We start from the raw sequence: 25,126 nt of genomic DNA, 5'->3' as shown, positions 1-25,126 counted from the left end.
AGTTTGACATGAAGTAAAGATACATCAAACCTGGGGGATGGAGGGTGTCTGGTGAGCTGGGAAGGGTGACCAGGGGATGAACAGGACGGCACTACAGCCGTTTCACGCCAAAACCAGCGCTTGTTCATGTGCAGTGTCCTTAGAGAAACAGCGCCATACGGCTCCCTTCATAGGACCTTGAAACGGCTGTAGCACCATCCTGTTCATCCCCTGGTTACCCTTCCCAGCTCACCAGACACCCTCCATCACCCAGGTTTGATGTATCTTTACTTCATGTCAAACTGTTGCATTCGTGGCTGTATGCTGTTTACTGAATAAAAGGTCTTAAAGAGACTGGTGCACAGTTATCTCTTTATGTGCTTTATGTCCTATAGTTGTGCTCTGCACTACCGTAATTCTTGCACGTCTCATTTTATGACCTTTACAGCCAACAGAGGAGCGTGTGGATTAGGTGAAGCATCTGTTATTATGTTGTGCACAAGCTCATGCAGAAAGGCCGACCCTCAAGAGAATCAGAAGAGTGCCGGGTGTAACCTTTCACTTCAGTGACCAATTCTTTTGTGTGTATCTCCACCCTGAGCACTGGCTGCATCCATGAGTGTGGAGAGAGGGACACCAGATGAGAATCCAGTGGAGCTGGATAGTGACACGGACTCTTCCTTGGACTTTCCACTGATTAGTCAAGGTGTTTCGGAAGGCCGTGAAGGAGCAAGTTCCATCTTTAGCAACAACGCAAGTCCTGCGCCTGCTAATAGGGAAGTGGTGACCAGGGTGCTGGAGTTGAGATTGGGGAGACTCTGCGAGAAAGAAACCAAGTTATTTTGGACTACCACCACCCTAAATAAGTACAAAGAGGAAAGTTTTTTTCGCACGGGGCTTTAGGTCATACAGGGAGCCATCCGAGTATCAGGAAGATAAAAAGTTTGTCGAAAAGTGGGAAACTGCGCATCTGAATTATTGCAGAACCCTACAAGAAATCGTAAGGGAGCGCACTATTGAAGAGCATAATAAAGTTTCTGGGGAGCTCCAGGAAACAAGAGGTCCTATGAAGGGAGCCATACGGCGCTGTCTCTCTAAGGACACTGCACGTGAACAAGCGCTGGTTTTGGCATGAAACGGCTGTAGTGCCATCCTGTTTATCCCCTGGTTACCCTTCCCAGCTCACCAGACACCCTCCAAACTGTTGCATTCGTGGCTGTATGCTGTTTACTGAATAAAAGGTCTTAAAGAGACAGGTGCACAGTTATCTCTTTATGTGCTTTATGTCCTATAGAAGTGCTCTGCACTACTGTACTTGCTGCACGTCTCATGTTATGACCTTTACAGCCAACAGAGGAGCGTGTGGATTAGGTGAAGCATCTGTTATTACGTTGTGCACAAGCTCATGCAGAAAGGCCGACCCTCAAGAGAATCAGCCGAGTGACGGGTGTAACCTTTCACTTCAGTGTACCAAAGCATATGATGTCTCCCACCATGCATCACCGCTGGATATGCAAATCATCCTTTGTTGTCCCTGTAAGCTAAGCACACCTCCAGAACCATTGTAATGCAATAATGTGTCAGCTTGTTAATTGTACAGAGCCACAATAATCCAACATGCATACAGACGTTTTCTGGTTGGTTGATCCTCATCAGGGCATTGGTTTAATGTGGCTCAATGGGGTGGGACTTGAAACACCCAGAGTTACAGACTACCCAGCAAGCTCATGGTGAATCACAACTTCTTGGAGTGTGTAAAGGTTCATACACACCTACCAACTATCTGTCCAACTATCTGACAAACTTGTCTGTTAAGCCCCATACAACTTTTGTTGTGAAACAAGTTGAAACAACTAAAAAAAGTATTTTGCTATTGTTCAAACAGCTGATAAGACTGATAATAAGTCAATCTAACAGTTGGATTGACTTCTTATCAGTCTTATCAGCTTTTTGAACAATAGCAAAATACTTTTTTTAGTTGTTTCAACTTGTTTCACAACAAAAGCTGTTTGACAATTGTGCTGCATAAAAGACCGCTGTTGAGCGTGTGAATGGGGCTTAACAGACAAGTTTGGTAGATAGTTGGACAGATAGTTGCTAGGTGTGTATGAATCTTAAGGGGCTACAAAGGATGGGTAGTCTGTAACTGTCACTAACTGAATGGATTCTTAGTAATATAAATAAACAAAGTTTTTGTGTGTGATGTTCTAACACTCCCTCTTTTCGGGGAAGGATCACACTTGCACCTGCAGGAATTGCAGTTAATTCCCTACAAGTGTTTTGCAGCACAATTGTACGCTTTGTGGTGTATTTTTTCATACACATGTATTTTTTAAAGTAACCATTCATTTCAATGAGAAAACGTGTTATGCAGAAATATAGCGCAGGTTGTATCTTATTTTCAACGCTATGCAGAATTGCATATGCCACCAGAAAACACAGCAGCATCCTAGACTATAATTACATGCGTTTCTACATTAGTTTTTGGTATACTGCAAAATGCTGTGGTTTCTCTGTGACCCTGGCCTCTCTTGTTGGGGGTAATCTTTGTTCTTTTAATCCTCAATATTATCAGTTAATTCTACTTGTGTACTCTGTAAAGGAATTCCTTTTTTTAATTAATTATATCAATTTAATTTCCGTATTATTTTAACATATTGAGCACGTTGCTTTCGAATTTTCGCCAAAGTCATTTTCACATTAAAAATGCTATTTTGGTTATTTAGCTTATATTTTTGCGTTTTCTTGCAAAGATGTAAAAACGTTTATATTTTACAGCAAAAAGGCAGAAAACAATATTTTTACTGTGAATAATTTTACCACGAAAATGGGAAAAATCAATATTTTACCACAAAAAGGAGGGAACCAATAGTTTTAGAAACAATTGTTTAATGCGGAAACATGAAAATTTGTATTTTTATCATGAAAGTTTGTGAAAATAGGAAAAATAACAAAACTTATTTTTGATTGCATTTTTGCTCGAAAATTGAATTTAACATTATTTTTGTGAAAATTAATGCAAAAATAATTTTGTCATTTTTGCACATCACGTATTTTAAGTATTTATATTGTGCTGACATATTTATTAGTTCTTTTTACAGTTTATAGTTTTGTCTCTAACTTGTTCTGCTGCAGACATTTTGAGCCATATACAGTGGCTTGCAAAAGTATTCGGCCCCCTTGAAGTTTTCCACATTTTGTCACATTACTGCCACAATCATGAATCAATTTTATTGGAATTCCACATGAAAGACCAATACAAAGTGGTGTACACGTGAGAAGTGGAACAGAAATCATACATTATTCCAAACATTTTTTACAAATCAATAAATGCGGGTGTGCGTAATTATTCGGCCCCCTGAGTCAATACTTTGTAGAACCACCATTTGCTGCAATTACAGCTGCCAGTCTTTTAGGGTATGTCTCTACCAGCTTTGCACATCTAGAGACTGAAATCCTTGCCCATTCTTCTTTGCAAAAAAGCTCCAGCTCAGTCAGATTAGATGGACAGTGTTTGTAAGAAGCAGTTTTCAGATCTTGCCACAGATTCTCGATTGGATTTAGATCTGGACTTTGACTGGGCCATTCTAACATATGGATATGTTTTGTTCCATTGTTGCCCTGGATTTATATTTAGGGTCGTTGTCCTGTTGGAAGGTGAATCTCCACCCCAGTCTCAAGTCTTTTGCAGACTCCAAGAGGTTTTCTTCCAAGATTGCCCTGTATTTGGCTCCATCCATCTCCCATAAACTCTGACCAGCTTCCCTGTCCCTGCTGAAGAGAAGCACCCCCAGAGCATGATGCTGCCACCACCATATTTGACAGTGGGGATGGTGTGTTCTGAGTGATGTGTAGTGTTAGTTTTCTGCCACGCATAGCGTTTTGCATTTTGGCCAAAAAGTTCCATTTTGGTCTCATCCGACCAGAACACCTTCTTCCACATGTTTGCTGTGTCCCCCACATGGCTTGTGGCAAACTGCAAATGGGACTTCTTATGCTTTTCTGTTAACAATGGCTTTCTTCTCATCACTCTTCCATAAGAGCCAACTTTGTGCAGTGCACGACTAATAATTGTCCTATGGACAGACTCCCCCACCTGAGCTGTAGATCTCTGCAGCTCGTCCAGAGTCACCATGGGCCTCTTGACTGCATTTCTGATCAGCGCTCTCCTTGTTCGGCCTGTGAGTTTAGGTGGATGGCCTTGTCTTGTTGGGTTTACAGTTGTGCCATACTCCTTCCATTTCTGAATGATCAATGATCATTTGAACAGTGCTCCTTGGGATGTTCAAGGCTTTGTAAATCTTTTTGTAACCTAAGCCTGCTTTAAATTTCTCAATAACTTTATCCTTGACCTGTCTGGTGTGTTCTTTGGACTTCATGGTGTTGTTACTCCCAAGATTCTCTTAGACAACCTCTGAGGCCGTCACAGAGCAGCTGTATTTGTACTGACATTAGATTACACACAGGTTCACTTTATTTAGTCATTAGCACTCATCAGGCAATGTCTATGGGCAACTGACTGCACTCAGACCAAAAGGGGCTGAATAATTACGCACACCCCACTTTTCAGTTATTTATTTGTAAAAAATGTTTGGAAGCATGTATGATTTTCATTCCACTTCTCACAAGTACACCACTTTGTATTGGTCTTTCACGTTGAATTCCAAGAAAATTGATTCATGTTTGTGGCAGTAATGTGACAAAATGTGGAAAACTTCAAGGGGGCCGAATACTTTTGCAAGCCACTGTATCACAAGATTCCTTTGAAGGTGTCTTGGACCTTAATCCATACATAGGTCTGAGCTGTTTTGGTAGCAAAAGGGAGGATTTTATAAAATATTAGAAAGGTGTGTTTAAGTGTGTTTGATGAAGTACATGAGATATACTTTTGATTTTTCCATAGTAGCTAAAAATGATTACCTATTGAAAACCTAAAGCACTTTAAATTATATGGTAATGGCACTTTTGGTAAACAAACAAATGAAAAACATAATTGCCATAAGCACAGATCAGTGCTGCACAAAACTTTTTGCATTCTAAATTTAACAAACTTTTTTTACTTTTAGAATTTCCAGAAACTTACATAAGGCACAAATCATTATTTAGTGGAACCTTGACTGCAAAACTCTTTGTACTCTGTTTAAGAAACTGTTATGATTTAACTCTCAAGAAATACTTATATTTCTACAAGAGTAATTAGTTGCACATGGGAAGAGTGTTACTTGCTTTTAATGCCTGGAATAATTCATTGACTGGTATCACACGTTCACACTCCTACCTGCCAGACTCTGTTAGAACCATTTGAGCATTGAAATCAAATGGTCAGAACCATTTGAGAAAACACAAAGCAGTTAAGTAGAAACAATGTTTGGCCTCAATATATGAAGCCAACCTGTAGATACTGAATTTTACTGCATTGAATTTCCCTTTAAGTCACAAAGACAATACTTTGCAGCTTATAGAGCAGGCCACAGTTGCTCTATGATTCCAAAATCTTTAGCACTATTGGCATGAATATAAGGCAGTATAAGATTTTACAAAATAGAGGTGAGCATAAACAATGGCAAAGCACAGAGCACATTTTTATAGTTTAATTTTAAGAATACTAGGACACACTTTTTTATGTTTCTTCCTAATAAATAATATTGTACTAAAATAGCCCAAAAGAGTTACAGTTAAATCATATTTTAGAATGTTAAATTAAATGCAATATCTTGATTTATTTTAAAGCAAGCTGACCAGTAGTCTATATAATAATGTTTTTTCTCAATGTTGTATAGAATAAAAGATGGACTCAAATGCAAGAATAACATCAACCTAGAGAGAAGCATGCATGGATAACACAGGAAATACAAATAGCATTTGATTATCACTAACACATGTAGTTGTGTCCAACTCACTGTGGTTCGATTGATTCATTGTGACATCAGCAGGCATGTTCTTCTAAAATTAAGTTAAATTAATGAGAGTGGGGAGTATTTTTTTTTTTATTTAATTTTAAAGGTTATTTTAAGTTAAAAAGGTTTAGTTAAATTGAAAAGTATAAAATATATCTAATGAGGGAAGGTCGCCTGATAGCAGAGCTAACACATTTCCAAAGTTGGAAGGATAATTTTGGGCTGTGGTATACAAGTATTTAATATATGCAGATATATACATAATACTGTATGTTTTGATGTAAAAGCAAGAAAATAATAGAAAAAATAAATGAATAGATTTTGAGGAAAGTGCTTTTTAAGTTTGTGAATTAAGTACTGAACATATTATTCTGTATTCATAGAACACTGAAACTGACCACTGTATTGTGGTTACATGTGTTGTTATGTTATTGAAGAAGCTCCAACTTTGATCAGCTCCATCTATTTACCTTTTGTTAGTACTGTGGAATGTTAATGAAGTTATCACCTTGCTGGGTGGGAATTTATTTAAATAAAGAAGTGTTGAAACTGCCCTTTAATACTACTGTAAATGCACCTTTTGTTGTTAACAATAAACCTTTTTTAACCAATGGAAAATAACCTCATGCAAGTGAATGGTGGAGAAGGAAATAAAAGATGGGTCAGGCCAAAATCAGGTAGCAGAATACCAGAGACTTCCCTGGAATAAGAAGTCTTAATACTATACCCTACCAGGTAACTATGACCATTCTGATTTAAACAGCTGCAATATTAGTCCAAATACATCGTAGTTGGATTTGTGTTGTGCTATTTTGTTTTTTTAGTTTGTATTTTTAAGATTAATTATGTTAATAAGGGTGATATTACATAAACCAGTAAGTGTAACTCAATAACTGGGTGACACATGTGTGGGTTTTATACTGTACAGAAGTGCCCCTGTTATAAGGAGAACATTAAAATGAGTGTTAGGCCTGGGCTATACTTTTTTGTATGTGGTTAAAAGATGTAGCTTCTTGTTAACAAGTGTTCTTTAACCTTTTCCCAGCCTTTTTTCCTTTTGTTCCCACTGTCCTCTTTAACATACCCTGCAAATTTGGTGTCTCTGTCTTTTATGGGGACTTTGCTTTTAACCACTAAGTACATATATATATTGGCAGCAATACAAAAGCAAGACAAACAATGTATTGGCCCTAAGAAGGGCTTAGCTGTTCAGGACAATATGGTAGCAGCAAGAATCTGCACTGAGGATACAGAACACAGGCCTACCTAACTCTCTTCCTGTCATAACACACTGTCTCTTATCTGCCTAGCACAGAAGCCAAGCACATACTGCAAAATGGCTTCTGTTCTGGCTTTCCGATAGGTGAGGGGGTAGTCCAGGTGGGAGGAATAGCTGATTGGCTGCCAAGTGCCCTCTGACATCATAGCCAGTAACATTACTCAGCTGTACTTATAGCCAATAATGGTACTTGGCTAAATCAGTACCAATCCCCAGTGCTGACTGCCTACACCACCATTCGCTATGCCAATAGCTTTAGTTCCACTGTATAAAAACTTATTCTCAGTATAAAATTTAATAACTCAGTGCACCATAGCTGCAAATGTACATTGTGTTCTATAACAGCACCTGATTTAACAAACACACTGTGCATGCAAATTAGCTGCTTTGGTGCACTTTTTTCAGGGAGTGCTTTCGATCATAAAGATAATCCTGACTGAGAAAACCCCAGAAGGACACCGAGAAATCTAAAACCTGTTAGTGAGAGGTTCAGTAGTGTCAGCTACTACTACCCAGTGTAAGTGACTTCTACATAAGAAATATACATTACCAATGCATTTTACTGTGGGACAAATGTACCTCCTATATGTGTACATGCAAACCTACTTTACATGTTCCTGTTTGTTTTTTGTTTTTTTTCAACTAGTGTACAAAAGTCACATAAATCACTGTTGTTTTTTAAGTGTATAAATAGATTTGTGGTGCATCCAGCAATATGTGATAAGTTGGAAGTTTCCAAATATACCAAGATAATAATAGAAATATAGTCATAATCCTTGGATTTTGTTTCATTACAGAGTTAGATTATTTTTATCCTGAAAATACTTGTCTTTTATATCAGTTCTGCTGTTGTTGATGAATTGCATGTCAGGCTAAATTATTCCTCTAATCATGCACAAATCTTAATAGATGATTTTTCTATTGCATGAAAGCAATCCAATTATGAGATAGTATTGTATCTGTTCTTATATTCTGGCCATGAACACTTTCTTTTTTAACATAAAGGATACCTGATGGTACAGATAAATGAATGGTATAAGTGTGTGGGGGAGGTGCAGATATTCTTGATGCACCTCCTGTGTACCAGGGTTCCAATTCCATTGTGCAGTAAATGGCCCGGTTCTGTAACCATGGTCAGCACAATCAGTGCTCTTTGATCTGGACATACTATGCTGTGCATGTACAGTAGCCTTGTGACTGCACTCACTGTTTGTCTCCTTCTATGTGCACATGGAGAAAAGACTAGCTCAGTGGCCAAGAGGAAGGGAATAAAGCCCCAAACATTGTGCCAGTCTACTTATAGCCCACCACCAGGCCCTAGGGTAGGCCACTGCCCATCGGTGACCATTTACATTGCTACCCCAAAGGAAAGATCCCCTTTCATGTAACGAATTTAACACTAATTCCCCCAGGGCTGGGGGAACCATCCACACCTCCCCTCACACCACAAAAATAAAAAGCCGCTAAGCAACATTCAAAAGAAAAATGCAGTGTGCGCTAAAACCAGGTATCACCTACTTACAGGATCTTCTCAAAAAATTAGCATATTGTGATAAAGTTCATTATTTTCTGTAATGTACTGATAAACATTAGACTTTCATATATTTTAGATTCAAATACACACAACTGAAGTAGTTCAAGCCTTTTATTGTTTTAATATTGATGATTTTGGAATACAGCTCATGAAAATTCCTATCTCAAAAAATTAGCATATTTCATCCGACCAATAAAAGAAAAGTGTTTTTGAAATGAAAAAAGTCAACCTTTAAATAATTATGTTCAGTTATGCACTCAATACTTTGTCGGGAATCCTTTTGCAGAAATGACGGCTTCAATGCGGCGTGGCATGGAGGCAATCAGCCTGTGGTACTGCTCAGGTGTTATGGAGGCCCAGAATGTTTCGATAGTGGTCTTAAGCTCATCCAGAGTGTTGGGTCTTGCGTCTCTCAACTTTCTCTTCACAATATCCCACAGATTCTCTATGGGGTTCATGTCAGGAGAGTTGGCAGGCCAATTGAGCACAGTAATACCATGGTCAGTAAACCATTTACCAGTGGTTTTGGCACTGTGAGCAGGTGCCAGGTCATGCTGAAAAATGAAATCTTCATCTCCAGCGCGGTCAGTACTCTTTGATCCTGACATACTATGCTGTGTATGCACAGTAGCCTTGTGACTGCACTCCCTGTTTGTCTCCTTCTATGTGCACATGCATGGAATGCAGTTACAAGGCTGCCTGACATACTGTGCATGTGCAGCATAGTATGTACCGCCTCAAAGGGTGCCAAACAAGCTTACAGAACAAGGCCTATTACTGCACAATGGCACATGGGAGGTGCTGTAAACTTCTGGACACCTCTCTACACTCACATATAGCTGTTTTCTATACCAGCTCAGCACAGGTATCTTTTAACCATTACAGCTGCAGGAACATGACTCTCATGTCCGTGGTTGCTGGTCCTGTAGGTGCAGGGACATGGGAGTTATGTACCTGCATTGAACCGGGTGCCCCATGTGATTGTGTGCCTGCACAGGTGCGCTCCCGTTGGACCCCGAAGCAGTGGGGATTGGCCAAAGGGGACCAAAGTCCCCTTAGCCAATCTGTGCCTGCTAGAGAGAATAATTGCCATTAAATTAAGTAACAGTAATCATTCTCTGTAACTGTATGCAGGAATTACATCCTGCAATGATGATTGTGCGCATGTAGTTTTATGGCATACCTATTTTTTGTTTGATACAATCTAAGAGCTTCTGGGAATATAGTAACAATAACATATAATATATTCAATTGCAGGAGCAAAAAGTACCTCCAGCAGCCCATGATGAGTCACAGAGGAGACAAGCCGCATCACTGCTCAGAGTGTGAGAAAAGCTTCAGTTATCCATCACAGCTTATTATACACCAGAGAAGTCACACCGGGAAAAGCCCGTTTTTCTGTTCAGAGTGTGAAAAACATTTCACTAAAAAGTCACACTTTGAAATACACCAGAGGATCCACACCGGAGAAAAGCCATTTTCTTGTTCTGAATGTCAAAAATGTTTTAGTCAGAAGGGAAACCTCATACTGCATCAGAGAGTTCATACTGGAGAGAAGCCATTTTCCTGCTCTGAATGTCAGAAATGCTTTTGCACTAAACCACACCTCATACGCCACCAGAGGATTCATACTGGAGAGAAAGCGTTTTCTTGCTCTGAATGTGAAAAGTCCTTCAGCACTCAAGAAGCATTCAGTGTGCATCTCCGGACTCACACCGGAGAGAAACCATATAAATGTACAGGATGTGGTAAATGCTTCACACAAAGGTCAACTCTTACTCAGCATCAGAGAAGTCACACAGGAGAAAAGCCATTTAGTTGCTCAGAATGTGACAAGAGCTTCTCACAACAGTCACATCTGAAAAGACATCAGAAGCTACATGAGCGAGTGGCTGTCAGCCTGTAAACTGTGTTTTAATAAACTTTTTGTTGTAGCATCACAGGACTATGATGTCTGATATGTAAAAAAAGATTTATTAACATATGTGATTTGGGGGTTGATGCATGAAGCTGCGGTAATATTGCTTTACACAGACAGTGCACAGCAATATTACCGCTACTGTGGTATTCGGGTAACACAGGCATTGCTACAGTAACAACATTACTAACGGTTTTTATTGTAGCAACACAAGCATTACTCAAGCACCTCAGATTGTGCTAATAGCAAAGCTAACAGTAACTGACTGCAGCTTCATGCACCCCTTAGAAACTTAACCCACCATCAGAGCTCACAGGACACACAGAACGTATATTGTTTTTGATGACTTATTGAGTAAATTACAAAGGAAGTAAACTGTGCTCAGCTGGTACATGGAAACCTGGCCATTTTTGAAATATACACATTTACAGTATGTGCACAATGGACTGTAATAATAGAAGGATACTCATTTTATCAGTCTGTCATGTAATGTTAGATTTATGATCTGTAACTTCTGTAACTTGCCCTTGCAATCTATTGTTAAATTTGGGAAGTGAGTCTACATTTTATTATTCCTATATTTGTATGAATGTGTGTTCATTGTTGGTTTAGATAAATTATGTCCATCTGAAGTAAAATAGTCTTTGAGGCTCTGATTGACATACGGTGGTGGGATATCTATTATATGCTCATTGATGAGGTTGTTATGTGATTTAAGTTTGTTTTAATAAAAACTGTAAATTCTTTAATATTTTCTGTGTTGAAAATAGTGTTTGAATTGCTATTCTATAACATGTATTTTTAGTTTGATTGCCACTGCATCTTCTATTTGATTGCATCTTCTATTGAAAAAAAAAGTTAAACTAGGGCTCAGCCAAGTAGGGCTATCTGATTTATTCAATCAGCAGAACATACAGAAAGACTAGCTCAGTGGCCCAGAGGAAGGGAATAAAGCCCAAAACATTGTGCCAGTCTTCTTATAGCCCAAGCCCACCACAAAGGCCCTAGGGTAGGCCACTGCCCATCAGTGACTATTTACATTGGTACCCCAAAGGAAAGATCCCCTTCCATGTAGCGAATTGAACAGTAATTCCCCCAGGGCTGGGGGAACCATCCACACCTCCCCTCATGCCACCACCACAAAAATAAAAAGCTGCTAAGCAACATTCAAAAGAAAAATGCAGTGTGCGCTAAAACCAGGTATCACCTACTTATATGCTGGCTGCCAAAATTTCTACTGACAAATGCAAATGGAACAGTAAATCTGTATTGCATCTTCTTGCCAGATTATGCTGTACGCAAGGTGGGCTCTGCACCCGCGCTCCCTTCTTGTCATAATCAATGTGTGTTTGGAATGCATCAGCCAGGCGCGCATTGATTATGATAAGAGGGGAGCGCTGGGCATAGAGCTGACCTTGTGTACACTGTCAGCGTGTGGGTGAAAGGACGCCCTGAACAGCTTCAATACTATGCCAGTCACCGGAGTAGTTACAAGGAATGGAGGAGGACACAACCACAAGGGACGGCACCGGTGAGAGACCACACACCTCACCATACACTAAAAGAATCTACCCCTATCCCACAAGTAAGCCCCTTCCCCCTTAAATTAATCCCTAGCACATATTCTCCCCCCCCCCCCCAAGGGTACAAGAGAGTGTCTTATATTCGGGGAAAGACAGTAGTATGAAACTTTTTTTTTTTTTTTGTTAAAAAAGTTAAATGATTTTGCAAATGTTGAAATATTGCTAGTGAGCGGAGGTCACCTGAAAGCACAGCTAACAAGTTCATTAAGTAAGGACGAGAATTTTATGCTGTGGTACACAAGTTTTTCATATATTCAGGTATAAGATATGTTTTAGTGTCAGAGCTAGAAAAAAATAGAAAGAAAACAACAAATGAATTAGAATAAAGGTTCCATTTAATAATACATATGTGTGTGTAAGATATCTAAAAAAGATTTTGAGGAGAATACTTTTCAAAATTGTGAATTAGGTGCTGAACATATTATTCTGTATGCATAGAACACTGATACTGTCCATCCTCTGCTGTATTGTGGTTACATCAGTTGATATGTTATTGAAGGATCTCCAACCTTGATCAGTTCCTTCCATTTGCCTTTAGGGGCCCATACACTGATTGATTTCATCCATCGATCATCAGCCTATTCAATTGCTCTGATCGAAATGGCTAGAAATCAATGTAGTAGGAAGCATGATCGATGGGCCGATCGAGTGATTTCAGGATGATTTCAATTGATTTGCACAATCAGTCTGGATGGAAAATCTAGATCAATCAGCTGCTGGTGGCAGGTTGATGGCTCATAAAGTTGCATGAACAACATATCACTGTGGCCATCTTGTGGCCAAATAGTAAAACTACACCCTAAAGCATTTTACATATACAAATACATTAGTTTTACACACTAAATTAACTCATTACCTCCCACACTCCCCAATTTATTTATTTTTTTGTAATTAAAAAAAAAATACAATAAAAAAAAAAACATAAATAGTTACCTTAGGGACTGAACTTTTTAAATATTTATGTCAAGAGGGTATAACACTGTTACTTTATAAACTATGGACTTGTAATTAGGGATGGATGCAAAACTGAAAAAAATGCTCCTTTATTTCCAAATAAAATATTGGCACCAAACATTGTGATAGGGACATAATTTAAACGGTTTTATAACCGGGACAAATGGGCAAATACATTTCATGGGTTTTAATTACAGTAGCATGCATTATTTAAAAACTATAATGGCCAAAAACTGAAAAATAATGATTTTTTCCCACATTTTTTCCAATTTTCCCATTAAAACACATTTAGAATAAAACAATTCTTGGCATAATGTCCCACCTAAAGAAAGCCTATTTGGTGGCAAAAAAAACAAGATATAGTTCATTTCATTGCGATAAGCAATAATAAAGTTATAGACGAATGAATGGAAGGAGCGCTGAAAGGTGAAAATTGCTCTGGTGTTCAAGGGGTAAATCCCATTGGTGGGGAAGTGGTTAATACTTCTGCACACACCTTTTTTTCTGTAAACCCTTTTTAACCAGGGAAAATAATCTCAAGCTTGTGAAAGGAGGAGAAGCAAATATAAGATGGATCAGTCAGTGAGAGAACTATCTCTCTAGTAGTACTAGTGTACCTGTTAGGGGGAGAACATTAAGGATAGTGTTAGGCCTGAGCAAAACTAGAGATATTTTTTGTTTTGCAGGTGGGCAAAAGATTTAACTTCTTGTTAAAGTTGGCCAACCCACTTTCTGGTTACCTACATGGGGGTGGAACTGTCTGGCTACCTATAATGGATGGGCACTGACGCCTCTCTGGCTATCTATAATGAGGGGGGGGGAGATAATGGGGGGAGCACTCTCTGGTTACCTATACTGGATGGGAACCCTGTCTGGCTATTTATAATGGAGGAAGGGAACTCCCAACCAACCTATATTTAGGGCATCTCTATGGCTACAGGGGGGCAGTCTCTGGCTAACTACATGGGTGGGGGGGGATTCTGACTACTTACACCGTGGGAACACTCTCTAGCAACCTATAAGGGGGAAAGGGAAGAAACATAGAAAAAAGGTGGTGCATATATCAATTTCACAGGCAAAGTGTCACATGTAATTTCGATAACCCTCCCCTGCCCTGTAGGCTGAATCTGTCTTATAACAGTTCCAGCATATATGCTTGTACCACAATAAATCAGGCAAGAGTATAGATTGGGATTGGCCATTACCGGCTATTTGATGCCGACCCAGAGAACAGCTCACTACTATTGAGTTTGAACACTGATCAGTATTTTTATCTTAGTTATTGTTGCACAAGTTTTATGCTGGAACTATTATAAGACAGATTCAGAGTTATTGGAATTGTGTGTGACGTTTGAAAATCAAACTAATACATACAGGGAAAAGATGTACTACTTTTAAAAAAGAAACCCTGACAGAAAAAAACAACACCCTTTAAATGCATGGCTGGCATTAGACACAGCTTCCCAGTGGGCAAATTCCTAGGAATTTGTAGCGCTGTAAAGGATTTCATTTGGTTTTATATGCAGGTGCTGTTTCTCCAAACAAGCTCAGGTGAAGCATATGCATAAAGGTGGTCATACATCTCTTAACTTGGCAGCTGGCAGGTGTATTCGAATCGATAACTATAATTGAATTGCATGACAATTAGTGCCACCAAGCATGCCCAATTGAGGATGTAACCAATATCAGGCCAAAATTGGTTGCATGTACTGATCAGACACGCTGCAAGATGTTGGGCCGTCATGGTCGATTGGGTGAGCAGCAGGGATGAGCAACAAAACCCCGGGCACTGTTTCCCCAGTGTATAAATGTACATGTGTGCATTTATACATAACCTGTCCTGTGTCACGGTGCCTATCTATCTTACACATCCATCACTCTTCCATTAGCGCTATGCATGCTGCTGGCGCATAGCACATGATGCGTTTGACGTCACCCATGCACCACGCCACTGGCATGTGTACCGCTAATGGGAAAGCAGTGGATTTGGAAGATGGATGGGCACCGCAACACAAGACAGATGATGTATAAATGTACATATGTACATTTATACACTATGGAGCATAAGGTGAGGGGGGAGGGGCAGCGCACACGGTGGACCTTTTCTTCCCCTGTTTCCCCCCCCCTCCTCCCCCTTCCCCCCCCCTCCCTTCCCTCCCCTGTCCTCTCCCTTTTTGTCCCCAATTTCTTCCTTCCTTCTTTCTTTCCTCTTCTTTTCTTCCCCTCTTTTTTCTTCCCTTTTCATTCTCTCCTATTATCTGATCTTTTTCTAGGCTGCTTCGCTCTCTTCTGCCTGTACTGTCGCTTTTTCTCCCCCCCCCCCCCTGCCCCTCCCGCTGCATGACTATACTTATCTGCCGGAGATGGGTCCCTACTTTACCTATATGTCTTTGTTTTCATTTTTTGTGGGTAGGAAGAGGTTTTATGCATGTATGGACATGCATTCCTCTGTTTCTGTCCTGTAATTCCTTTTTTTTTTTTTGTATTATATATATATATATATATATATATATATATATATATATATATATATATATATATATATATATATTATTATTATTTTTGTGTGGACTAGTCACCATCATGTCTGTTCTTTTTCCTGTTCTGCTTTTTTTCTTTTTTCTGTTTGAGGTGTACCCTCTGGTTTCATTTTTTATGTTACCAGGGTTATTATTAAATCTATGGTGTGTACGCATACATATTCTAATATCTAACATTGGAGATGTGTGCCCACCATATAGGCACTTTATGTGCAATTATGGCTTTTTGAATTGTAATGTATATGTTAGGCTTATGTGGTTTATGTGCTTCTTGCCTCACTCCTCCTTCCCCCTCCTTTCCCCCCTGCTTACGATGGGACACGTGTACTTCCTGTTTGGTCCCATCGTGGAGCGCATGGCGCACGCACGCTCTTCTCCCCTCAGTGCGGTGGATGGTGGGCGGCACCCTGCGTCCCCTGGCCGATCGCCTCAGTGCGACTGGTCATGCAGGGGGGAGGTGGGTGGGCGGATCGGGCGCATGGCGTTCTTTAAAGCTCGCCACATTCTGCGGCTTACAGATCTTCTGCTCTGACGCTAATCTTTGAAGAGGCCGTTATGGATAACGGTGAAACATGTTAGATGACAGCGTCCTAGCCACCTGCTACACCCCAGAACCACTCTATGAGCAGCAATAACTGCTGAGATACCTTGGGGTGGTAAATATAAATGTCCTATTTCACTCCAGCTACCGCTCCCACTGCACTGCTTGAACGGAGTTTGTCTATGCATTGCATGGCTCATTTGCAGCTACATTCTGCTTGCTTGTCTAATCAATATTGAGGTGTTTTCACTTGGCATGTGATATCATTACGCATCCTATTGAACTGCTGATGCGTTCGGTCTATGGAACTGCGATTGAGTCCAACTCTACTGCTTATCCATCAGCTTACAGACCCTTTAGATGCCTGTTCTGTGATAGAGTTCAGGATTAACTTTCTGGATGGCCTGTGATGTTTAATAAGCGTGCATACTAACCTTCTCTGCACTAATGTACTTTCATCAGCAGCTGCTTAACTAACAGATGGTTATTCATGTGCACAAACTCCAATCATACCAGTATTGATCAATTTCTGATTCAGCTAACTGTGGCTCTTTTATCAGTGGACTGCAGCCTCTGTATAGTAGTGGTTATCCCGGGTCTTGGGTGGCTTTTTATTATATTAATATATATTGTATGGTATGTGGTTATATGTCTATTTTAGTATTCATGTGGTGTTATGTAATTTTCTAATATTTAATATCTAATTAAAATGTGTTTTTGCATGCACCCAAGAGTCAGATGATTCTTTGTAATTTTGCCTATATTTTTGCTGACACGGTGCATGCGGAAATGATTATTGATCAATTTATTTCTTATGTGATTATGTGTTCACTTGGCCCTTTGTAGGCCATATATTATGAGTCAATTGCTGTCTTGGTCCCTTTTATTTTGTTTTTGATTGATCCTCATTAATGCATGAATTAATGTGGCTCAATGGGGTGGGACTTCAAACACCCAGAGTTACAAACTACCCAGCAAGCTCATGGAGAACCACAACTTCTTCGAGTGTGTAAGGGGCTACAAAGGATGGGTAGTCTGTAACTGCTACTAACTGAATGGATTCTTAGTATTATAAATAAACAATGTTTTTGTGTGTGATGTTCTAACACTCCCTCTTTTCGGGGAAGGATCACACTTGCACCTGTGGGAATTGCAGTTAATTCCCTGCAAGTGTTTTGGAGCACAATTGTACGCTTTGTGGTGCATTTTTTTACACATTCATTTTTTACAGTAGCCATTGATTTTAATGAGAAAACGTGTTATACAGAAAAGTAGCACAGGTTGTATCTTTTTTTTAATGCAATGCAGAATTGCATAGAAAATGCAGCAGCATCCTTGACTAGCATTACATGCATTTCTGCATTTGTTTTTTGGTATACAGCAAAACGCTGTGGTTTCTCTGTGACCCTGGCCTCTCTTGTTGGGGGTCATGTTTGTTCTTTTAATCCTAAATATTATCAGTTAATTCTACTTCTGTACTCTGTAAAGGAATTCCTTTTTCATTAATTACATCAATTTAGTTTCCATATTATTTTAACATGTTAATATGTAAATTTTGAGCAGGGTTGCTTTCAAATTTTCACCAAAGTCATTTTCACATTGATAATGCTATTTTGTTTTTTTAGCTTATTTTTTTGAGTTTTCTCGCTAAGATGTAAAAATTTGATATTTTACAGCAAAAACCGCAAAAAAGCAGAAAACAATATTTTTACTGTGAATAATTTTACTACAAAAATAGAAAAAAAATCAATATTTTGCCGCAAAAAGGTGGGAACCAATAGTTTTATGATTTTTAATGCGGAAACATGAACATCTAAATTTTTTTATTGCAAAAGTTTGCGAAAACATGAAAAATAACAAAACTTATTTTCAATAGCATTTTGCTCAAAAATTTAATTTCACATTATTTTTGTGAAAATTAATGCAAAAATAATTTTGTCATTTTCGCTGATTTTAAGTATTTATATTGTGCTGCCATATGTATTAGTTCTTTTGACAGTATATAGTCATGTCCCTAACTGGTTCTGCTGCAGACATTTGGAGCCATATATCACGAGATGCCTTTAAAGGTGACTTGGATCTTAATCCATACATAGGTCTGAGCTGTTTTGGTGGCAAAAGGGAAGATCTGATAAAATATTAGAAAGGTGCGTTTAAGTGTGTTTGATGAAGTATATGATATATACTTTTGTTTTTTCCATAGTAGCTAAAAATGATCACCTATTGAAAACCTGATGCACTTTAAATTAAATGGAAATGCCACTTCTGGTAAAAACGAACAAATGAAAAAGATAATTGCCATAAGCACAGATCAGTGCTGCACAAAACTTTTTGAATTCTAAATTTAACAAACTTTTTTACTTTTAGAATTTCCAGAAACTTACATTAGGCACAAATCATTATTTAGTGGAACCTTGACTGCAAAACTCTTTGTATTCTGTTTAAGAAACTGTTATGATTTAACTTTCAAGAAATACTTATATTTCTACAAGAGCAATTAGTTGCACATGGGAAGAGTGTTACTTGCTTTTAATGCCTGGAATAATTCATTGACTGACATAACACTTTCACACTCCTACCTGCCAGTTTCTGTTAGAACCATTTGAGCATTGAAATCAAATGGTTAGAACCATTTGAGAACACACAAAGTAATTAAGTTGAAACAACGTTTAGCCTCAATATATGAAGCCAACCTGTAAATACTGAATTTTACTGCATTGAATTTCCCTTTAAGTGACAGAGACAATACTTTGCAGCTTATAGAACAGGCCACAATTCCTCTATGATTCCAAAAACTTTAGCACTATCGGCATAAATATAAGGCAGGATAAGATTTTACAAAATAGAGGTGAGCATAACCAATGGCAAAGCACAGAGCACATTTCTATATTTCTTCCCAATAAAGAATATTGTACTAAAATAGCCTGAAAAGGGTTACAGTTAATCATCCTTTAGAATGTTAAATTAAATGCAATTTCTTGATTTATTTTAAAGCACGCTGACCAGTAGTCTATATAATAATGTTTTTTCTCAATGTTGTATAAAATAAAAAATGGACTCAAATTCAAGAATAACAACAACCTAGAGAATAGCATGCATGGATAACACAGGCAATAAAAATAGCATTTGATTTTCACTAATACATGTAGTTGTGTCCAACCCACTGTGGTTCTATTGATTCATTGTGACATCAGCAGGCATGTTCTTCTAAAATTAAGTTGAATGAATGGGAGTGGGGAGTATTTTTTTATTTCTTACTTAATTTTAAAGGTTATTTTAAGTTAAAAAGGTTTAGTTAAATGGAAAAGTATAAAATATATCTAATGAGGGAAGGTCGCCTGATAGCACAGCTAACACATTTCCAAAGTAGGAAGGATAATTTTGTGCTGTGGTATACAAGTATTTAATAAATACAGATATATACATAACACTGTATGTTTTAATGTAAAAGCAAGAAAATAATAGAAAAAATAAATGAATAGATTTTGAGGAAAGTGCTTTTTAAATTTGTGAATTAAGTACTGAACATATTATTCTGTATGCATAGAACACTGAAACTGTCCATAATCTAGTGACCACTGCATTGTGGTTACATGTGTTGTTATGTTATTGAAGGAGCTCCAACTTTGATAAGTTCCATCTATTTATCTTTTGTTAGTGTGGAATGTTAATGAAGTTATCACCTTGCTGGGTGGGGATTTATTTAAATAAAGAAGTGTTGAAACTGCCCTTTAATACTACTGTAAACACACCTTTTGTTGTTAACAATAAACCTTTTTTAACCAATGGAAAATAACCTCATCCAAGTGAATGGAAGAGAAGCAAATAAAAGATGGGTCAGGCCAAAATCAGGTAGCAGAATACCAGAGACTTCCCTGGAATAAGAAGTCTTAATACCACATCCTACCAGGTAACTATGACCATTCTGATTTAAACAGCTGCAATATTAGTCTAAATACATTGTAGTTGGATTTGTGTTGTGCTATTTTGTTTTTTTAGTTTGTATTTTTAAGATTAATTATGTTAATAAGGGTGATATTACATAAACCAGTAAGTGTGACTCAATAACTGGGTGATACATGTGTGGGTTTTATACTGTACAGAAGTGCACCTGTTATAAGGAGAACATTAAAATGAGTGATAGGCCTGGGCTATACTTTTTTATATGTGGTTAAAAGATGTAGCTTATTGTTAACAAGTGCTCTTTAACCCTTTCCCTGCCTTTTTTCCATTTGTTCACACTGTCCTCCTTAACATACCCTGCAAATTTGGTGTCTCTGTCTTTTATAGGGACTTTGCTATTAACCACTAATTACATATATATTGGCAGCAATACAATAGCAAGAAAAACAGCTGTTCAGGACAATATGGTAGCAGCAAGAATCTGCACTGAGGACACAGAACACAGGCCTACCTAACTCTCTCCCTGTCACAATACACTGTCTCTTATATGCCTAGCAAAGAAGCCAAACACAGACTGCACAATGGCTTCTGTTCTGGCTTTTCGATAGGTAAGGGGGCAGTCCAGGTGGGAGGGATAGCTGATTGGCTGCCATGTGCCTGCTGACATCATAGCCAGTAACATTACTCAGCTATACTTATAGCCAATAATGGTACTTGGCTATATCAGCACCAATCCCCAGTGCTGACTGCCCACCCACCACTTACTATGCGTATAGCTGGAGTTCCGCCTATCCTCAGTGGCAATTTAATTAACTCAGTTGCACAATAGCTGCAAATTTACATTGTGTTCTATAACGACACCTGATTTAACAAACAAACTGTGCTTGCAAATGAACTGATTTAGTGCACTTCTTTTCAGGGAGTGCTTTTGATCCTCAAGAGAAAACCCCAAAAGGACACAGACAACTCTAAGACCTGTTGGCGAGAGCTTCTGAGATGTCAGTTACAACATACTGTAAGTGACACCTACATATGAAAAAAAATACATTTACAGTGCATTTTACTCTTGGGCAAATGTACCTCCTACATGTATGTATGCAGACATATTTAACATTGTCCTGTTGTTTTTTTCAACTAGTGTACAAAAGACACATAAATTACTGTTGTTTTTTTCAGTGTATAAATAGATTTGTTGTGCATCCAGCAATGTGTGATATGTTGGAACTTCCCAAATATACAAAGATAATAATAGCAATATAGTCATAATCTTTGGATTGGGTTTCTTTACAGTGTTAGATTTGATTTTATCCTGAAAAGAATTAAAATGTGTCTTTTATATCTGTTCTGCTGTTGTTGATGAATTGCATGTCAGGCTAAATTATTCCTCTAATTCATAAATCTTAATAGATTATTTTTTATTGCATGAAAGAAATCCAATTATGAGATAGTATTGTATCTGTTCTTATATTCTGGCCATGAACACTTTCTTTTTTAACATAAAGGATACCTGATGGTACAGATAAATGAATGGTATAAGTGTGTGGGGGAGGTGCAGAGATGCTTGCCGCACCTCCTGTGTACCAGTGTTCCCCTTCCATTGTGCAGTAAATGGCCCTGTTCTGTCACCCTGGTCAGCGCGGTCAGTGCTCTTTGATCTGGACATACTATACTGTGCATGCACAGTAGCCTTGTGACTGCACTCCCTGTTTGTCTCCTTCCATGTGCACATGGAGAAAAGACTAGCTCAGTGGCCCAGAGGAAGGGAATAAAGCCCAAAACATTGTGCCAGTCTTCTTATAACCCACCACCAGGCCCTAGGGTAGGCCATTGCCCATCGGTGACCATTCATATTGCTACCCCAAAGAAAAGATCCTCTTCCATGTAGCAAATTTAACAGTAATTCCCCCAGGGCAGGGGTAACCATCCACACCTCCCCTCATGCCACCACCACAAAAATAAAAAGCTGCTAAGCAACATTCAAAAGAAAAATGCAGTGTGCGCTAAAACCAGGTATCACCTACTTATATGCTGGCTGCCAAAATGTCGACTGACAAATGGCACAGTAAATCTATATTGCATCTTCTTGCCAGATGACACTGTACTCATGGTCGGCTCTGCACCCATGCTCCCTTCTTGTCATAATCAATGTGTGTTTGGGATGCATCAGCCAGGCACACATTGATTATGACAAGAGGGGAGCGCTGGGCATAGAGCCGACCTTGTGTACACCGTCAGCGTGCGGGTGAAAGGGCGCCCTGAACAGCTTCAATACTATGCTGGTATACCGGAGCAGTTACAAGGAATGGAGGAGGACACAACCAAAAGGGACGGCACCGGTGAGAGACCACACACCTCCCCATACACTAAAAGAATCTACCCCTATCCCACAAGTAAGCCCCTTCCCCCTTAAATTAATCCCTAGCACATATTCTCCCCCCCCCCCCAAGGGTACAAGAGAGTGTCTTATATTCGGGGAAAGACAGTAGTATGAAACTTTTTTTTTTTTTTGTTAAAAAAGTTAAATGATTTTGCAAATGTTGAAATATTGCTAGTGAGCGGAGGTCACCTGAAAGCACAGCTAACAAGTTCATTAAGTAAGGACGAGAATTTTATGCTGTGGTACACAAGTTTTTCATATATTCAGGTATAAGATATGTTTTAGTGTCAGAGCTAGAAAAAAATAGAAAGAAAACAACAAATGAATTAGAAAAAAGGTTCCATTTAATTATACATATGTGTATGTAAGATTTCTAAAAAAGATTTTGAGGAGAGTGCTTTTCAAAATTGTGAATTAGGTACTGAACATATTATTCTGTATGCATAGAACACTAATACTGTCCATCCTCTGCTGTATTGTGGTTTCATCAGTTGGTATGTTATTGAAGGATCTCCAACCTTGATCAGTTCCTTTCATTTGCCTTTAGGGGCCCATACACTGATTGATTTCAGACATCGACCGATGGCCGATTCGATTGCTCTGATCGAAACGGCTAGAAATCAATGTAGTAGGAAGCATGATCGATGGGTCGTTTGAGTGATTTCAGGACAATTTCGATTTGCTCGATCAGTCCGGTTGGAAAATCTAGGTCAATTGGCTGCTGGTGGTTATCCAATTATGAGATAGTATTGTATCTGTTCTTATATTCTGGCCATGAACACTTTCTTTTTTAACATAAACGATACCTGATGGTACAGATAAATGAATGGTATAAGTGTGTGGGGGAGGTGCAGATATTCTTGATGCACCTCCTGTGTACCAGTGTCCCCTTCCATTGTGCAGTAAATGGCCCTGTTCTGTCACCCTGGTCAGCGCGGTCAGTACTCTTTGATCCTGACATACTATGCTGTGAATGCACAGTAGCCTTGTGACTGCACTCCCTGTTTGTCTCCTTCCATGTGCTCATGCAGAGAATGCAGGTACAAGGCTGCCTGACATACTGTGCAGATGCCTGACCTACTGTGCATGTGCAGCATAGTATGTACCGCCTTAAAGGGTGCCAACCAAGCTTGCAGAACAAGGCCTATTGCTGCACAATGGCACATGGGGGTGCTGTAAACCTCTGGACACCTCTCTACACTCACATATAGCTGTTAAATTTTTCTGTACTGGCCCAGCACAGGTATCTTTAAACCATTACAGCTGCAGGAACATGACTCTCATGTCTGTGGCTGCTGGTCCTGTAGGTGCAGGGACGTGGGAGTTATGTACCTGCATTGAGTCGGGTGCCCCATGCAATCATGCGCACGCACAGGTGCGCTCAAATTGGACCCTGAAGCAGCGGGGATTGGCCAAAGGGGACCAAAGTCCCCTAATCCAATCTGTGCCTGCTAGAGAGAATGATTGCCATTAAATTAAGTAACGGTAATCATTCTCTGTAACTGTATGCAGGAATTACATCCTGCAGTGATGATTGTGCGCATGTAGTTTTATGGCATACCTATTTTTTGTTTGATACAATCTAAGAGCTTCTGGGAATATAGTAACAATAACATATAATATATTCAATTGCAGGAGCAAAAAGTACCTCCAGCAGCCCATGATGAGTCACAGAGGAGACAAGCTGCATCACTGCTCAGAGTGTGAGAAAAGCTTCAGTTATCCATCACAGCTTATTAGACACCAGAGGAGTCACACCGGGGAAAGGCCATTTTTCTGTTCAGAGTGTGAAAAACATTTCAGTAAAAAGTCACACTTTGAAATACACCAGTGGATCCACACCGGAGTGAAGCCATTTTCTTGTTCTGAATGTCAAAAATGTTTCAGTCAGAAGGGAAACCTCATACTCCATCAGAGAGTTCATACTGGAGAAAAGCCTTTTTCCTGCTCTGAATGTGACAAATCTTTCCCTGACAAGTCAGTCCTTATAAGGCATCAGAGGATTCATACTGGAGAAAAGCCTTTTTCCTGCTCTGAATGTCAGAAATGCTTTTGCACTAAACCACACCTCATACGCCACCAGAGTATTCATACTGGAGAGAAGGCGTTTTCTTGCTCTGAATGTGAAAAGTCCTTCAGCACTCAAGAAGCATTCAGTGTGCATCTCCGGACTCACACCGGAGAGAAACCATATAAATGTACAGGATGTGGTAAATGCTTCACACAGCAGGCAACTCTTACTCAGCATCAGAAAACTCACACAGGAGAAAAGCCATTTAGTTGCTCAGAATGTGACAAGAGCTTCTCACGCCAGTCATCTCTGAGAAGTCATCAGAAGATACATAAGCGAGTGGCTGTCAGCCTTTAAACTGTGTTTTAATGAACTTTTTGTTGTAGCATCACAGGATTATGATGTCTAATAAGTAAAAAAAGATTTATTAACATATGTGATTTGGGGGTTGATGCATGAAGCTGCAGTAACATTGCTTTACACAGACAGTGCACAGCAATATTACCGTTACTGTGGTACTCGAGTAACACGGGCATTGCTACAGTAACAACATTACTAACGGTTTTTATTTTAGCAACACAAGCAGTACTCAAGCACCTCAAGTTGTGCT

The 25,126-nt window shown here is 39.1% G+C and overlaps 1 protein-coding gene across 1 annotated transcript; it reads left to right on the top strand.

The window, feature by feature from the left end:
* The first annotated feature begins 594 nt into the window (after positions 1–594).
* On the top strand, positions 595–24,873 carry LOC137562137 (zinc finger protein 84-like). The gene is made up of 3 exons (XM_068273468.1): positions 595–815; positions 9,947–10,591; positions 24,141–24,873. Exons 1-3 carry the CDS (start codon positions 595–597, stop codon positions 24,871–24,873), a joined length of 1,599 nt encoding a protein of 532 aa, XP_068129569.1.
* The last annotated feature ends 253 nt before the right edge of the window (positions 24,874–25,126 follow it).

Source organism: Hyperolius riggenbachi, chromosome 3, assembly GCF_040937935.1.
Source record: "Hyperolius riggenbachi isolate aHypRig1 chromosome 3, aHypRig1.pri, whole genome shotgun sequence".
Lineage (NCBI taxonomy): Eukaryota > Metazoa > Chordata > Amphibia > Anura > Hyperoliidae > Hyperolius > Hyperolius riggenbachi.
Note: the sequence above shows the minus strand (reverse complement) of the source record. Positions and strands in the feature narration are given on the sequence as shown.

Bases quoted from the DNA above. Each gene is read 5' to 3' on its own strand.
- LOC137562137 (XM_068273468.1), top strand. From the start codon at position 595: ATGAGTGTGGAGAGAGGGACACCAGATGAGAATCCAGTGGAGCTGGAT. The intron at 816-9,946 runs GTTATTTTGGAC...ATTCAATTGCAG, and splicing joins CTCTGCGAGAAAGAAACCAA to GAGCAAAAAGTACCTCCAGC. The intron at 10,592-24,140 runs GTAAACTGTGTT...ATTCAATTGCAG, and splicing joins GAGCGAGTGGCTGTCAGCCT to GAGCAAAAAGTACCTCCAGC.